The sequence below is a fragment of the Panulirus ornatus genome, chromosome 18, assembly GCF_036320965.1.
Source record: "Panulirus ornatus isolate Po-2019 chromosome 18, ASM3632096v1, whole genome shotgun sequence".
Classification (NCBI taxonomy): domain Eukaryota; kingdom Metazoa; phylum Arthropoda; class Malacostraca; order Decapoda; family Palinuridae; genus Panulirus; species Panulirus ornatus.
The window spans coordinates 34,277,297-34,295,727 of NC_092241.1; the positions used below are offsets into that span (position 1 = coordinate 34,277,297).

An 18,431-nucleotide genomic window follows, 5' to 3' on the forward strand; every position below is an offset into this window, starting at 1 on the left:
ATGTGAGAAGACGAGATAAAGTTGGAAAGAAGTACAACAATTAATGGAAGATAATTCGGAGTGGGTGAGTCTGTCATCTGACTCACATTAACATCGTTTGCAGCCCACATTCGAAGGTTTTACCTGGTATATTCTGTCCTCAAGATTCCAGAAAATACAAGAAATTGCTTTACCGATGGTAGAGTAACAGTGCATAAACCAACTAGATTTCTGAAGAAACGAATTATTTCCTCCGTAACAAAAGTAAGAAATGACAACTTCAGAAATATGAACAGAATAATCTAATTGTATAATTAAGATTTTGACAGACAACATATTCTATTTCATTTTACATTGTCATTTACTTTCCACTTCTAACTTGATGAGAGAAATATTCAATAGTTCTTTAGTTATTAATACTTGTCAGTTGTGATGACTTTCATATCTCTCCTGGGTAAGTCGATCAATACACTCGACCATTAGATGAAACCAGCCCCCTAAAGACTAATGTCTTCCATGATGATGATAGTACGATGCCGTCAGCAGCGGCGGTGGTACTAGTAAATACATATTTGCACTGTACGTGGGAGTCAGTCTCTTGACGGCCTTACCTTGCTGGTACTGAGAGGCGGTGGTTGAAGATGCTGCTAATACTGGCTTCACGTCTTGCACAGTGATGGGTGTAAGAGGCGTCAGTCCATCTGCAGTGGAGCAATGGAGACAAAGAGGCGTCATTTTCTCTTAGCAAGTTAATTTTTCTTGTAGGTTCGACTTAATTCGTAGTTTCAAGCTTTGGATCTACGTATCATTCATCGTACGTATCACCATAACCAATAGCAGAATAACTAAATGCTACACACGGAAGCATAGTATGAGGTACCTTTGAGGGGTAACTTACTGAGGGAGGTAGGAAGGTTAGATGAGTAGATGTGACTGTTGTTGGTCTGCATCACTGACATAGTCTCGCAAAGGACATCTGGAGGGGCAGAGGCGGCCGACACCGGCGGGTAATTGGTCGGGTGATCCACAAACGACTGTATGCTGCTGGAGATGAGAGACAAAGGTGCAGAGGCGGGTGAATTACATGTATAGAGAGACGATCATCGGGGGTTCGATACAAAGACTTAACTCTGAATAAAGCGTCGTCATACAACAAACTGAAGACCGACATGGAAAGGACTGTCTGTACATATCTGACAAGAAAGGGACAAGAACATCATGTAGGGGAACTCATGATCCGAAACTATTCACCTGTAAGGGGAGGCAGCGCCACCCTGATATCCCCCACTAGCTTCGGGTAAGAGCGTCTTGGCTTCATCTTCAGTCTTGAGCGTCGACCATATCATCTGGGGAGAAAGAGGTGGCTGAATCATTTTGCTGATTATACATCGTAAAGGGATCTGTATTTCTCGTGGTTTTCTTTTATAATGGTGCATAACCAAAACGAAGATTTTGTACAGATCCGTGTGTGTGAAAGATAAAAAGATGTACTAGGGTCAACTTATAAAAAAAGTTGGTATAGATGACAAGCGGTGGACATGATATGGGATGGAATTTGATATAGTTTTTCGATGCTATTCCGTCTTTAAAGCATTGGTTCATACAATACCATTAAAACAAAATATGAGTTAACAGTGGATAAATTTGGATCCATCGTTTGGCTTATTTTTCCTATGAAAATAATCGAGGAATGTAAGCTCGTACCAGGCTTGTAAATCATGACTGAAATTTTCAGTATTGGAAGAACGGTTTAAGTAAGCTTGAAAAAAAAGTGTTTAATATTCTAAGAATTATCCCTACAGACAGAAACAAAAGAAGCGACTCATTCTGTTTGCTCCCGCAGTGTCTGCTTAATGACAAAACTCCACACAAGTAGGCAGCAGTGGCGCTTTTGTTGTTTGTAAACAAGGCAATAACGGGACGGCTGTCACGGGGTAATAGAATAAGATGAAGATAAAGGAGGTCCCTTTCCTCACTCACACTAGACAATAATAGCAGTGTATGCGAGGGGAAAGATGCGAGCGGAGCATTCTGACCAAGCCAGGAGAAATGAATAATGCAGGAGTTCTGTCGACGAGGCTGGGAAGGGAGGCATGATGACACTGGCTGGTGGCACTGCGACATATATGTGAGAGGGAGAGAGCCGGAGTTGTACGTTGTGACCCTATGATGTCCTGCAGTCCTGCGCCATTACAACACCATCGTTCGAAATCCTCCACCCCTTCCACTAATCTTTAGTGATCCTACGCTACCATATCCATCGAGTAGGAAATTCCATCAACATCACTCTATGGGATTCTTCTACCACCGTTAACACTGTGCGAGATCCATTACCATCACCACTGCACAGGATCCTCCTCCATCACCTCTAACATACGGGATCCTCAACAACCACCATTTCTGTACCGAATTCCTCACCGCCACGGAAACTGGATCCTCTGTCCTCACCATTACCGATCGGAATCCCTCGCCACCACCACCACTGGACGAGATGCTTCGCCACCGCCAATGTGTATGATCCGCCGCGTACACCACCACTCTCATACAAGATCCCTAACAGCCAAGATTACTGTACGGGATCCTTGTCATCACCAACACAGTATATGATCCTCCACCAACACCTCTGTGGGGATCCTCCGCCAACACCACCACTGCACGTGATCCTCCAACACTATCTCCACTCTCCTAGAACTTCCAGTACCTACAACAACTGTACAGGCCCCTCCCCTAACCCTCGCTATGATCTGAGACTCAAGTGTCTACCTTAAAAGTACAAGACGGAGGAAGACATCCTCAAAAACAATGAAAGTGACGGCAACTCACGAGCCGTAGCTGCTCGGAGATACAGAGCCCGTAGTAACACCTCTTTCTAGATACTGAGTGACCATGATTATGGTTCATCTAATTTTACTGACTACATTATATTGCGGATTTTGATATAAAACGTTAGCCAATAAGATTTCAAGCCGATCCTCAAAGCGTTTGTCGTAAATTATAGACTGTATTTTGGGGTATTTCCCAGCAGCAAGTTACAAATTTTGACATATTTCATTGCTAAATCTTACCACTAAACTTAAGATCCTACCATTTTCATGACTTCGGTCATGAAATGGCATTGATTGGAATTTTTACAGGCTGAGCCAAAAGTCACTGTGCAACTCTAAAAGAAAAAACTATACAACTGCCTCATTCTTAATATTATTGTTGTAACAACTGGCCTACGCGACTTGACATAAAGTTTTTCCTCTTTTTCTGAGAAAGAAAACAAGTTGTTCCCACTTAGATGTGACAGGTTAAGAGTTCCTTGGGGTATATTCCCTGAATATGCATCATGACCACATATTGTCAGTGGGATATTTGTTCTTGTATTGCACTTCGATGCAGGCCGCTGTTGATTCTGTCTTCTGTGTACGAGTGTCAGTATATCACTTTTTTATAAGAGTCAGCTGTTTTGGGACTTTTTATATATCCCAGTTTACTTGGATTATGAAATCATATCACGAGAATAAATCAAATGATACGAACATTACTATTACACTGTTACCGTAGCAGCCCCGTTTTCTTCGGCTACAGATAGTAACCCTACATTTGTAACTGAATACCTTTTGTGTCTGGAAAAAACAGTTTCTGTTGCTCCTCTGTTGCTAGTACTGTTACGTGTATTGACATTACATCCTAAAGCTTCTGTTGATGTCATTACTATTGTAACAATTAAACTTGGCTGTCTCTGCCTCTTTTCTAGCTGTAACTGTTACTAAGCAGATATTAACGCTACTACCACTTTATCACAGTTCTAATTAGAACAGAAAATGAAGCTGATGAAAAGAACTACATTAGTTATAATGACATTAATGATTATATTGATAAGAGTATTTTCACATAAAACAGTATTATCATCAATAACAGTAATAATAATGATAGTAATAACTAATAATGATAATAATAATAGTAATGATAATATTCATAGTAATGATGATACTGATAATGATAATATCCGTAACGAATGTTATCCATAGTAACTAATTGGTGAAAGGCACCAAGGAAAACTTAAAGCAAGTGCTGGGAATGTATTCTTCACAACTTGTTTCGATAAAGTCTTTCAGGAGAATAAAGATGCATCATAACAGAGACAAAGCTTATATACATAACTGATGGATCAAGGAACTGGATACTGTGTCGCTACCTGACTGGTTCGTTACTGACTCTCGCCTGCCATAACCAGGACAGTCACAGAGCGCCATTTCTGTTACCGTCTTAGCCAAAGTAAAGCTGCCTGATTACGTGATAGTCTTTCTTTTAAGAACAGTTTGTGCAGCGTCCAATGCTTTCCTTGTCTTAATGTGTACTCCCTGGTGGAGAATCTTTTCATCCCTACATCTTGTCAAATTTCCCTCCATATTCATATGTAACAATAAGCAATGGTAGTTCGATGGTGTCGCACGTCAACCCTATCCTCACGTACGCCACTCGTACGCCACGACCCGTCTCGCCGTAAGTCCCTCTCACATCCGTTGCATGGGAACTCGTATGCTATACTTTTTCGTAACGTCTCTTTGTCATAGGTCTCACGAAATATTAAAGATAGAGGAACACAAAGATTCTACGGCAGGGAGTGGCTAAGAAGACAAGGAAAGAATTGGAAGCAGACCATATTGCCATTAAAAGAAGCGATAGCACCTAAGCATGTAGCCTAGCTGGTCTGGGACAGCGGCAGATGATGTACTCTGTGATTTGCAAGTTTACGGCAATCGAGTGCCAGTACAGGACCAGTCAGGTAGGGACACAATCTAAACGTTTAGTTCCTTGATCCACATGTTTTGTGGATAAGATTATGTACCTGTCATAAGGCGTTTCCGGACTCCGCTTGCAAGAAGTTACACTGCGAGTGAAAAGTTACCTTTGACGAGGCTGTATCACAGGGAGTATTGTCTCGTCAAAATACTTCTTATTACAAAGAGGTTCATTATCAACCTCTTACTTGGAGCTGTAGGGGCTCCTACAAAGAGATCCTGGGGCAATAATGAATAAACAGTTACCTGACATGATGTATCGTTAGTCTACTGAAGAATACTTCGCCGTTATTCTACTGAAGAATACTTTGCCGAAACTAGTTGAGAAATATAGATTCCTAGCTCTTGTTCTCAGCTTCCTTTGCATCCTTTTACATAATATGAAATATGATAATGATGATAATGATAACAGCAGTATACATTCGATATCATATCAAGTACCAGCACTAATCATAACATCATGCACTAGCAGGTACTCAGTCTCCTTACTACGGTATTGAGTGGGTCAGTCGTGTACAGATTTCTCGGCCGCTTGAGGTCGTCCTCCTGGTGGCTGGCCATGTCCTGGTGTTCGTCTGGAAGGAGAAAGACCTGAATCATGATATGGAGGCGGACATACAGGATGGTGAGGATATTAACACTGGGCAACATAGATAGATAAATGAGTGAGACGCAACTATGATGTAGCAGCTGATCTTGAGTGTGTGGTGATGTCATATCCGTTCAGCAGAGTGTAGGGATAGTTAAAGTGCTGTGAGTGAGATGCAGACAGACCGAGGATATAAGCAAGGGGATCATGATGATCTTCAGATGGATAGAATAGAAGAATTACGATAAGAACGATGCATTAACTCGGATGATAAACCTACAGGAGAATGCGCATTCATTGCCTGCAGACCTTGAGTGACCAGCAGGGTAAAGTGTCAGCTAATGATGAGCGCAGGTCTACAGGATAAGGATGACATTATGATTATGACCATGATGATAGTGACGGTCTACTGACTTAGGGAATAGAGAGGATAGTGTGTCTGGGTAGAAGACTGTAAAAATAGCTAAATCATGGTAAAGTACAGAGGCATTTTGATGTTTAAGGAATATTTCATTTTACTGTTAAGTTGACAGCATTATGAGTTAGGCTGGCAATTTGTATATATTAAGAGTAGCAGCTGATCACTATCAAGGCAAGCATATGGCTACCTACTGAGTGAAGTCATATTCTTTGACACTGTATTATCGTCAACGGACGAAGCGGATTATAGTCTTGTCTAGGATTTTTTCACCTCATTGGATCCTATCACCTCCCTGTTAGTGGCTTTAGTGCAGTCTTGAAGCCTCAGGAGCCTGATCAAATTATGAGAGAGAGAGAGAGAGAGAGAGAGAGAGAGAGAGAGAGAGAGGGAGAGAGACTTTCGATGCGAGAAGTGAATGTCTCTATTCATTCGAAATGACACAAGCTAAGCCATCTTAATCCAGTAATCATTCATCTTTTATGTAATCGACTTAATCCCTCACTTCTGGTTTTTTGTAATGGCTTTTGATGGGTTGAGTGGTCTGATGGGGAGAGGAGAGCGTGAGTGTGATGTGAACAGAAAGATAGGATTATAATGGCGGCAGAATATGTAATTCGACCCAACTTGTTATTCTGGTGTGGCATCTTCTTCCATTTTCTTGTTGTGCTGCTGATTTACTCTATGATGTTTCAGTAAACAAAACTAATCTTGTTCACTTGTAAAACAATATCCTTTATTCGTACAACGAAGTAAAGTGCATGCTGCAAGCTCTTCAAAAGAATATAAATATATCTGTAGTCACACACTTGTGGGGACGTCATTAATGGGCCATTAATGTAAACAGAATCGTCATCGACCTGTAGGAACAACCCATCATCGACCTATAACTATCACCAGAGTCGTTAGGTACTTGTATCACAACAACGACCAAACTCCGCAACCCTCTCTCAGATTTTTCCATTGCAAAATCTGCAGTAAGAAATATGATTGTTCGTATGGCGTGAAAAGTCAGCGATATTTTGTGCACCTGATTGTATGTTTTCTTCTCTACCTGTTAATATGTATATTTCTTTCGTGTGTATAACACTGATGTATCACAATTTCTATTTCAAGAGGTGTCTTTCTATACTGCATTACGAAATGTTCATTGATACTCCTTAATTTACTTCGTGAAATACCGTCTTAATTCCCAGCATCCTCCGCACGTACCCTGTGATAAGAGATCAAAGTAGGGAGACAAAACGACGAGGGAAGTGTTACAGCTCTTCGTGAAAAATGAAAAAAAAAGCAAGGTATTAGTTTGATTTGGATGTGAGACATCCAGTGAGCTCCATCGCTAAAGGCAACTTTAAAAACATGCTCGCTGATGAACCTGTGTTGAAGTAACGATGGATTAAGGATAACTGCAGAGATCAACAGGGAAGAGAAGAATTGTTAGAGCTAGCGTACAGTGAGAGAAGAGGATTACGTAGTGTCAGGTAGGATGGCCAGAATATCTCTCGGGAGGTATTGAACGCAAATTGTGGCAATAAGTGACGAAGAGATTAAAACCTTGAATAAAAGGATGTGGAGGAAAAGGGAATGGAGGGAAGTGACTTGTGCTGACCGAGTAGGTACTGTTGCCACTCCCTCTATGTAACTCCGTAGCTGTCCATACGTTTTGATGGACATTCGAGTCTCTTCTTTCCTCACCTCGCTATCACTTCCCATCACTGTCAGCCAGGTCCATCATTATCCTTAATGATAGCAGTTTGATTCGGTTGTCATTAACTGAATTAGAACAATAGTCCCATAAACCAGAACGGGAGAGATAGCAATGTGAATAATGATTATCATCACCTACTTGCTAGTAATAGGGTGAAATAAGAGGAACAGCCTAAGAGGAAATGAGGCACACTATCAAACGGCAACACTTTCTTAAAAGAGGAAAGCACAGTAAAGCAGTTATAAACAGGAGAAACATAATTAACGGAAGCCACAGATGCCTCAGTTACATGCATGAAAACATCATCATCAGTGGTGACAGGAACCACTACCACCACCAGAAGCAGCAGCAGGAAGGGCGTCAGCAGCCTCCCCCACCAGCACCACATTCAAGCCAGTTGACGACCATGTTTTTCGCTCGTCACAAGGCTCGTCTCACGGGGGGAGAGAGACCCTCTAGTTCCAAGGCTGTCTTGTGTCGCTGTGAAACTCTCCTTCTTACAGTAATCAAGGCTCTGATGTTGAGCTCTCCTTCAACTCCTCACGTTTTGTTGTTCTCTGCTTCCTACACAATATTACTCTAGCTATTTTCACACTTATCATTAGCGCTTTTTATGATGATTCTTTTCCATACCTTAATTCAGTTTATGTAACAACATTTCTGCTTTAGCTCTCGGTCTTCTTCTGTCTTAAATTGTGGAAAATATTCCTATTCCTTCCTGGAATTTATCCATGCATTTAGTCCCATCGTCTTTCTGACATCGCTGCCCATAAGAATCTTTCACATGATATGATTTCTTTAGCGTGACCTTCGTGTCATTTGGTATCTTCTTCATCTATAACTTCTTCACTCCCTCGTTCCTCCGGCGTAAACCTTCAGGATCCGAGATTCTCTGCCAGATGAATCGTATATCATGGTTTAAGGAACGAGTTGGAACACTGGTCCTGTCGCTCGTTCTCTCTGGTAACCATTGCGCGAAGCAGTCGTATTTGTCTTATTTTTGTAATGATTGGATTTGTTTATTTTAATTTCATGTAAAGGAATACACACACACACATATATACATGCATATGTATATATGAATAAAGGCAGCAAGTATGAATTACGTACATGTGTATATATGTATATGTCTGTGTGTATATATATATATATATATATATATATATATATATATATATATATATATATATATATATATATATATATATACATTGAAATGTATAGGTATGTATATGTGCGTGTGTGGACGTGTATGTATATACATGTGCATGTGGGTGGGTTGGGCCATTCTTTCGTCTGTTTCCTTGCGCTACCTCGCTAACGCGGGAGACAGCGACAAAGTATAATAAATAAATATTTTTCATACATATTCACCATTTCCCGCATATGCAAGGTAGCGTTAAGAACAAAGGACTGAGCCTTAGAGGAAATATCCTCACTTATCCCCACTCTCTGCTCCTTTATCTGGAAAAGTATAAGACAGGAGGGGAGGAAGTCCATCCTACCGCTCCCTCCCCTTTTAGTCGGCTTCTACGACACGCAGGGAATATATGGGAAGTGTTCTTTCTTCCCTATCCCCAGGGATAACAAATGGGGAGGTAATAAGAAGAAGTGGTGAAGTGAGGGGAGATGGAATGAGTATTTTGAAGGTTTGTTGAATGTGTTTGATGATAGTGGGAAATATAGGGTGTTTTGGTCGAGGTGGTGTGCGAAGTGAGAGGGTCAGGTAGAATCGTTTGGTAAACAGAGAAAAGGTAGTGAAAGATTTGCGGAAGATGAAAGCCGGCAAGGAGGCGGGTTTAGATGGTATTGCTATGGAATTTATTTAAAAAGGGATAACAAATGGGGAGGTAATAAGAAGTAGTGGTGAAGTGAGGGGAGATGGAATGAGTATTTTAGGTTTGTTGAATGTGTTTGATGATAGTGGGAAATATAGGGTGTTTTGGTCGAGGTGGTGTGCGAAGTGAGAGGGTCAGGTAGAATCCTTTGGTAAACAGAGAAAAGGTAGTGAAAGATTTGCGGAAGATGAAAGCCGGCAAGGAGGCGGGTTTAGATGGTATTGCTATGGAATTTATTAAAAAAAGGGGTGACTGTGTTGTTGACTGGTTGGTGAGGATATTCAATGTATTTTTGGTTCATAATGAAGTGCCTGAGGATTGGCGGAATGCATGCATAGTGCCATTGTACAAAGGCAAAGGGGATAAAGGTGTGTTCAAATTACAGAGGTATAAGTTTGTTGAGTATTCCTGGGAAATTATAAGGGAGAGTATTGATTGAGAGGGTCAAGGCATGTACAGAACATCAGGTTGGGGAGGAGCAGTGTGGTTTCAGAAGTGGCAGAGGATGTGTGGATCAGGTGTTTGCTTTGAAGAATGTATGTGAAGAATACTTAGAAAAGCAGATGGATTTGTATTAGCATTTAAGGATCTGGAGAGGGCTTATGAGAGAGTTGATAGAGATGCTCTGTGAAGGTATTAAGAGTATATGGTGTGGGAGGTAAGTTGCTAGAGGCAGTGAAAAGTTTTTATCGAGGATGTAAGGCATGTGTACGAGTAGGAAGAGAGGAAAGTGATTGGTTCCCAGTAAATGTTAGTTTGCGGTAGGGGTGCGTGATGTCTCCATGGTTGTTAAATTTGTTTTTAGTTGGGGTTGTTAGGGAGGTGAATGCAAGAGTTTTGGAGAAAGAGGCAAGTATGCAGTCTGTTGTGGATGAGAGAGCTTGGGACGTGAGTCAGTTGTTGTTCGCTGATGATACTGAGCTTGTGGCTGATTCGGGTGAGAAACTGCAGAAGCTGGTGACCGAGTTTGGTAAAGTGTGTGAAAGAAGAAAACTGAGAGCAAATGTGAATAAGATCGAGGTTATTAGGTTCATTAGGGTTAAGGGACAAGTCAATTGGGAGGTAAGTTTGAATGGATGAAAACTGGAGGAAGTGAAGTGTTTTAGATATCTGGGAGTGGATTTGGCAGCGGATGGAACCATGGAAGCGGAAGTGTCTCACAGGGTGGAAGGGCGAAGGTTCTGGGAGCGTTGAAGAATGTGTCGAAGGCGAGAACGTTATCTCGGAGAGCAAAAATGGGTATGTTTGAAGGAATAGTGGTTCCAAAAATGTTATATGGTTGTGAGGCATGGGCTATAGATAGGGTTGTGCGAAGGAGGGTGGATGTGTGGGAAATGAGATGTTTGAGGACAGTATGTGGTGTGAGGTGGTTTTATCGAGAAAGTAATGAAAGGGTAAGAAAGGTGTATGGTAATTGAAAGTGTGTGGTTGAGAGAGCAGAAGAGGGTGTATTGAAGTGGTTTGGTTACATGGAGAGACTGTGTGAGGAAAGATTGACAAAGAGGATATATGTGTCAGAGATGGAGGGACGAAGGAGAAGCGGAAGACCAAATTGGAGGTGGAAGGATGGAGTGAAAAAGATTTTGAGCGATTGGGGCCTGAACATACAGGAGGGTCAATGGTATACAAGGAATAGAGTGAATTGGATCGATGTGGTATACCGGGGTCGACGTGCTGTCAATGGAATGAACCAGGGCATGTGAAGCGTCTGGGGTAAACCATGGAAAGTTGTGTGGGGCCTGGATGTGGAAAGGGAGCTGTGGTTTCGGTGCATTATACATGACAGCTAGAGACTGGATGTGAACGCATGTGGCTCTTGTTGTCTTTTCCTAGCGCTACCTCGCGCACATGCGGAGGGAGGGGGTTGTCATTTCATGTGTGGCGGGGTGGCGACGGGAATGAATAAAGGCAGCAAGTATGAATTATGTACTTGTGAATATATGTATATGTCTGTGTGTTTATATATATATGTATACGTTGAAATGTATAGGTATGTATATATGCGTGTGTGGACGCGTATGTGGACGTGGGTGGGTTGGGCCATTCTTTCGTCTGTTTCCTTGCGCTACTTCGCTAACGCGGGAGACAGCGACAAAGTATATGAATATAAATAAACATATATTCGAGGCCTGAAAGTGCAGGAGGGGTGAAAGTGATGGTTGTGATTATGGTGCTTCTAGAGCGATTGTTTAAGTAATGGTTCTGGAGATGGTTGTTGTTGTTGTGACGGTAATGATTATTTGTCATACAAACAAAAAGCAATGACGATACGAAACGTTATCAACGAGAATCATGCCAGAAGCATATAGTTATAGTGAACACATGCCTCATAATAAACAGGTTTAATCTGACAGTAAAATTTACCGGAGTGAGAGAGCATCACCTTATATCCCATCAAGTAAGTATCTTGAAACATTCATTGTTTCGCTGCATGAATATGTAGTGCGTCATATACTCTGAAACTATGTACAAATCACAAGCAAGACTGTGAATGACGTCGAAATATGAGGTCTTTCTTAGACTCGAGAACATAGTCCTCTTCAATGAACAATTTGACTCCTGAGTGCCGATCCATCCAACCATTCTGGGTACCTTAAGCAGAACTGTTAAACCCAAAAACAAGAGAGGCCTTGACGAAACTAGACGCGCCCGCCCAACTCATGTCGCTGTAAATAGTCAGTGACAATGTATTATGCCAGAACATCGCACATACAAACGCTGACTTGACCACCCGCGACAACTTTACGATGGTGGCCATTTCCATTCATCTAAAAGTAAAATTGGCAAGTGTTACTGTTCACCCATTAAGCCCTAGTTTAATTATCTAGCTATCACCTGATTTGCATATAAAGCGACGGGAGAGAACGGCACTATATTACAGTGGGCTGTAAAGAACAGGGGGCGAAGGCATTAGCATGACTTTCGACCTTCTACCCTCCATAATGATAGTATATTCATGGGTATTATGCCTGAAGGGATCTGGGGACATGGAGATGGTTGGGTTGTTTGACTCTAGGTCAGGTACCGTACATACGAGAGGAAAGTTCGGTTAGGTTTGAATTGAGTTGTCCAATCATACTTTTCGATTTGTTCTAGGAGACTTTGAATACATCCGAGAAGCTTTTGTATCTATATAGATATATTGTAATTACTCATATTCCTAAATCAACTGGATGGATCACGTATATAAAGTCTCCGCAATAACAAACACATATGCAGTATGGCCTCATATATATATATATATATATATATATATATATATATATATATATATATATATATATATATATATATGAGGTAATACTGCATATGTGTTTGTTATTATATATATATATATATATATATATATATATATATATATATATATATATATATATATATATATATATATATATAATTTCTTTTTCGCCAACTTATCATCCGCCATACGTCCCACATGACCGTACTATTATAAGAGCAGCAATCAGTGAGCTTTGGATGCTTACTTTCCGATTTGCACGGCAGCTCACCCTAGCGGCTTTTAATTTACGGTTGCAGCACCTGAGGTACGATAACGGTCGCTTGTTTCGAAACAACAGGTCCAAGCAGGGGAGACATCCATACATGGCCTCAATAATCAATCAGTGTAATTGAACACTTCTAGCCTTTCCGAATCTTCTTTTATTAAGAAGGGTTTATAGATAATTAGTTAAAGAAAGAAATAATTTGTACACCAGCTCAGGCTACCTGCAGAGCTGTGGTCTTTACGAAGTTAATGCAAGCTGCTTATGAATTTTCATACATACATTCAGCGGTAAAGAACAAAAATTAAAGTGAGTCAGTTATTAGCACAAAATATTCCGTATATTTTTTGGAAATCAATCATATATCTGCCTTTGTAGACACTGAATGAACTCTGATTGGAAACTAGCTGATTATGTATTTATATTATATATATATGTGTATATATATATATATATATATATATATATATATATATATATATATATATATATATAATTTTTTTTTTTTTGAAGAAGGAACAGAGGGGGCCAGGTGAGGATATTCCAAAGAGGGCCCAGTCCTCTCTTCTTAACGCTACCTCGCTAACGCGGGAAATGGCGAATAGTTTAAAAGAAAGAATATATATATATATAATGTTTCATCACTTATTTGTAGAGAGCAGAGCTACTCATTTCAGTATTTTATTGGATATGAGGAGAATTTGCTCTCTGATGGAATCCTCCGCTGCAGAGGAATAGCGACGTCCAACAAAGAGGAACCAACTGTGACAGGTGCATTCACGCTACATTTAAAGAAGCATTTATCTAAGGATCCCATGGGGAACCTCTGAGGAAAGAGCTTTGAGAAGGGTGTGCCGATTTCTCCGTATCCTATAAAGCGCTACAGTTTGCGCCTCTTTTCTTTTGTGCTTCAGAGTCAAAGGGATGAATGTACCCCCTGTTGACCGACACGGGTATAATCGAGGCTCTCGGAGTGGCAGATCAATACGAGGCAATCGATTACTGACTGCATCAATCTTGTGGTAGAATGGGAAGGAAAAGTGGGAGGGAGGAAAACAGAGAGAGAGAGAGAGAGAGAGAGAGAGAGAGAGAGAGAGAGAGAGAGAGAGAGCGCTTGTGAGTACGCTTAACACTAAAAAATCTAGGTTTAAGGAGAATGAATCTTGAGTTACGTGTTTTCAAGTGTTATATGTGAGATGGAGAGATTGTGCACTGAAAGCTAGCAGCCCACGGGTGGGTGAGGCAAAAATAATAAACAGCCACTCGAGCCAAAGGAGTGAAAATTGACAGCACCGAAGTGTTGACTCTCTGCGCAGCCGTTGCTAATCCTCCCGATTAAAATCTTTAAGATTACTCACCAGAATCTTCCCTCTTTCTCTTGTAGACATTTCCATTAGGATCTGTGAGGGAAGGTAGGCTGAGCAGGCCGTTGACTGAATATGCTTGCTGGACGACGGTTTCGTGGGGCACTGGTGGGTCGTGGGTGACGATGGTAGTGGATTGCGACACCGGCGGAGGCGTCTCTGACAGCCCATGCTTGGCCCTCTCCGCTGCCTTGTTGCGCACTATTCTGTGGGCACGTGAGGGCGGTGGTGGTGAAGGGGACATGATAAGACAGTGGTAATAAGGGGGTGGTGAATGTGGTTGGGTGGGAGGGTACTTAGGCACGATCATCATAGCTCCAAGTCATGAATTAGTGAACTTAGACATGAAAGATGCTGAGGTGGTCAACCAATCTGATTTCATGGTAATGTAATAAGGATAGTTAACTAGCAACAGGCTATCCAGTAAAGAGGTTAGTTGGAAGTCTGTCGGTGTCATGGAATATAATGAATCAATGAACGAAAGTTACTGAGAGATCAGTACTTATGAAAGATGTTACCTGAATGCTGTCACGAAATGTTCTTAATTATACATGTATGATAAACATTAAACCACACACAGTACATTGATAAGATTTGGCAACATGCGTTCAAGTTGATGTTGAAAACAATGTGTTGCAGCTAAGAATGAACTGGTGCAAAAAGGAAACAAAAAATATCATGCGTGTATATATTGTAATGGAATCCATCAAATAGTGAGACACGAACCCAGCGCGTCGCCTTACGGAACCTGGAAGCTCAAGATATATAACCACACATACAGCGGTCCGAGTAATGGATGTGGCCACACCTGTGTACAGGTCCGCTCACTCATGATCACTGTTGGTCATCAGATGTGGCCATGTCCTTACACCTACACATGAATCCTCTCACTGACACTCACCCATGCTCATCAGACGTTACCTGTTCAGCTTACTGTCTGAATTCCTATCGAGTATCGTCTGTGCTTCAGCAGCCCAGTCTGATTATGACGAGGTTCAGTTGTGAGTCGACGTACCAAGACTTGTGAATAGTTCATTCATATCATGTGTCCTGTCTTTCCTCTTACCTCCGTGGACTCGGAGGTGAGAACTCATCTTGTCTAACTCACCTGGTCGCAGTTTCATGGTTTAGGCTCCTTAGTCGATTCCAGTTATTTTTAAGGTTCATCTAAGATTCCTATACTGCTGTATGATATGTTCCAACTATCACTGACAAAATGTGCAACTTTCTCTAGGTACTTTTTGTTTCCTAAAGGGATGGGAAAAAGAAAAGAAAGGAGAGGGAGAAAGTAAACCCTGGCGAAGTGGCTACATACCATATTAATGTCTTCGTCCTCTAAAGTTATTGATAATTACGGCCTCGGAAATTGTGAGGTTCAACAGGCAGGTAATTACTCTTGATTGCTGTACCTGGTGGTGGCCCATATCACACACCATGTGGTGTGACGCTACTCCAGACTTTACAACTGCAACGGTTGCTGAATGAGTGACTGAGACACATAGATGTATGTTTAAAAACAAATTCATTTTCGATGTTTCATGCAGAAACCTTGAGTTATATGAGACAGGAGGAAAATGTTGATATCAATGAGGACAACTGCTAGGACCACGTTAGGTCCGTTGCACTATCATTTCGCTGGGTAAACAGCTCGGGTGTCAGGTAGTAATGATGATGATCGACTCCCGAAGTTCGAGCCGGTACCGCGTCAGAACACGACTCTCCCTCTGTGACCTATACTTGTTTATGTTTCTTTTCATCGCTTAATACCAAACGGCGTAATTGCTATATATATATATATATATATATATATATATATATATATATATATATATATATATATATATTTTTTTTTTTTTTTTTTTTTTTTTATACTTTGTCGCTGTCTCCCGCGTTTGCGAGGTAGCGCAAGGAAACAGACGAAAGAAATGGCCCAACCCCCCCCCCCCCCATACACATGTACATACACACGTCCACACACGCAAATATACATACCTACACAGCTCTCCATGGTTTACCCCAGACGCTTCACATGCCTTGATTCAATCCACTGACAGCACGTCAACCCCTGTATACCACATGACTCCAATTCACTCTATTCCTTGCCCTCCTTTCACCCTCCTGCATGTTCAGGCCCCGATCACACAAAATCTTTTTCACTCCATCTTTCCACCTCCAATTTGGTCTCCCTCTTCTCCTCGTTCCCTCCACCTCCGACACATATATCCTCTTGGTCAATCTCTCCTCACTCATTCTCTCCATGTGCCCAAACCATTTCAAAACACCCTCTTCTGCTCTCTCAACCACGCTCTTTTTATTTCCACACATCTCTCTTACCCTTACGTTACTTACTCGATCAAACCACCTCACACCACACATTGTCCTCAAACATCTCATTTCCAGCACATCCATCCTCCTGCGCACATCTCCATCCATAGCCCACGCCTCGCAACCATACAACATTGTTGGAACCACTATTCCCTCAAACATACCCATTTTCGCTTTCCGAGATAATGTATAATGTATAATGTAATATATATATATATATATATATATATATATATATATATATATATATATTCACGTGTGACAAATCGCAGATCTGCTTACCATTAAAGGTTATACATACTAGAGAGCGTGTGTATCTGTAATTTCTCTACCTCCGGGTGATGTACACATCGAGGCGTTGAACACTTACACAAGCACACAAATACGCGAACGAACACACACACACACACACACACACACACACACACACACACACACACACACACACATTTGTGAATAATTACTTTGTTCCTTAGACAACGGGGCTGTATGACATCATAACGACTATTCTTTGTAATATTTTACATTTTCGGTTTGCTAGAAAAAAAAGATAATTTTCAAAGTCTACACATATAAGATAAGGAACCTCTTGCTGTAGTAGGGCCACCGCCTCCGCGAGAGTTGGTGCGGTTTGCTGTTGGAGACAGAGGAGCATCAGCGACAGTCGGAGTAGCAGTAGCCTGGCCCCTGGATCCACCCATCCACTCGTCCCCTCTCCCTAGGGAACCGTGTCTACATTCGCTTGTCGCTCCTCTATTGCTACTAAATCTGTTTATTAATTCGTCTTGCTCCCCTGATGCACTCTTACCTTATTGGATTACTCTCTGGGGAAGACGGCTGTGTGGCCTTCCCTGAATTTTATTTACTTAAATTTCCTTACATCTCCCTAAGCATTCGGAGGCCCACTGTTATCTTTACAGTTGTTTATTTAAGAATAAATAGGGAAATGATTCTATGAGGATTGTGTTAGAGTGGTCTGCATGACAGAGGATCAGACGAATCTGAAAACTGTTTATGAAATTATTGTACCTTGACTCTAGAAGAAAATAAGACACACACACACACACACACACACACACACACACACACACACACACACACACAGGCCTCCGTGGCGTATGGTTAGGTTTACTGACCATGAGCAAGCGGTGCACAAGATGTTTAAGTGTTGTAGTGGATGCGTGTAGTCGGGTAGAAGAACAGTAGGTGCTGTAGAGCACCAAGGGGGTAGGAACCAGCGAGACAATACTCAGGAGAAGCATCATCCACATTTCGCAGACCAGAGCAACGTCGCTCGACCCCAGTTATTCTATTCGCGCGGTATGATTGAATCTGTGATTTTATTTCATTTTCAATGTCTTGTGTCTACTGATCATACTTCCCTTTGAAAACTAATCCGCGTAGTTTAATTGATGCTGAAATGTAATCAGGATATTGTCATTGTAGCCATGTCGATGCTGTGGTGAATGCTAAGGCCTTAATCTTCAATCAAGAGCCCTTAATACACCCTTCCCCAAGCTCGCATCAACCAGATGGTCTGTTTGTAATCGGCCAGTATGCGATAACAACATCCATCAGTCTAGGGGGTCAATCTTGTTGAGTGATTAGAATGGCTTCCTGCATCACTGTGCTGAGGAAAAGCGTAAATCTCAGCAGACACCAGCAACCATAAGCTTTTACAAACGTTTAGAGTGTCAAGGTCGACACGTATAATGAATACGTACAAAATTTTCCGAGACATTAACGAGGGCGAGACTATAACGAATTCCAGCAGATATTGTGGCCATCGTACATTAGTTTGAAATAGTTATAAGCAAAACCCATCCTTAAAACAGTCACGAATATTAACGAAATGCAGTTACTGACGGTCATGAAGCCTAACTTTTTTCAGTGGTATTTCTTTTTAATAGAACTTGG

General features: G+C 41.4%; 1 protein-coding gene across 3 annotated transcripts in view; it reads right to left on the reverse strand.

The window, feature by feature from the left end:
* LOC139754903 (uncharacterized) overlaps positions 1-18,431 on the reverse strand; it is a 143,037-nt gene that overhangs the window by 8,609 nt on the left and 115,997 nt on the right. For all 3 annotated transcript variants that reach the window (XR_011713969.1, XM_071672730.1, XM_071672731.1), the window contains exons 6-10: positions 14,184-14,395; positions 5,259-5,344; positions 1,231-1,325; positions 878-1,023; positions 591-680 (exon numbers count right to left, since the gene is read on the reverse strand). Coding sequence is in view for 2 of the 3 variants with exons in the window: in XM_071672730.1 (XP_071528831.1) it covers positions 591-680; positions 878-1,023; positions 1,231-1,325; positions 5,259-5,344; positions 14,184-14,395 (629 nt within the window). In the remaining variant the exon portion in view is untranslated. The remainder of the gene's footprint in view (positions 1-590; positions 681-877; positions 1,024-1,230; positions 1,326-5,258; positions 5,345-14,183; positions 14,396-18,431) is intronic.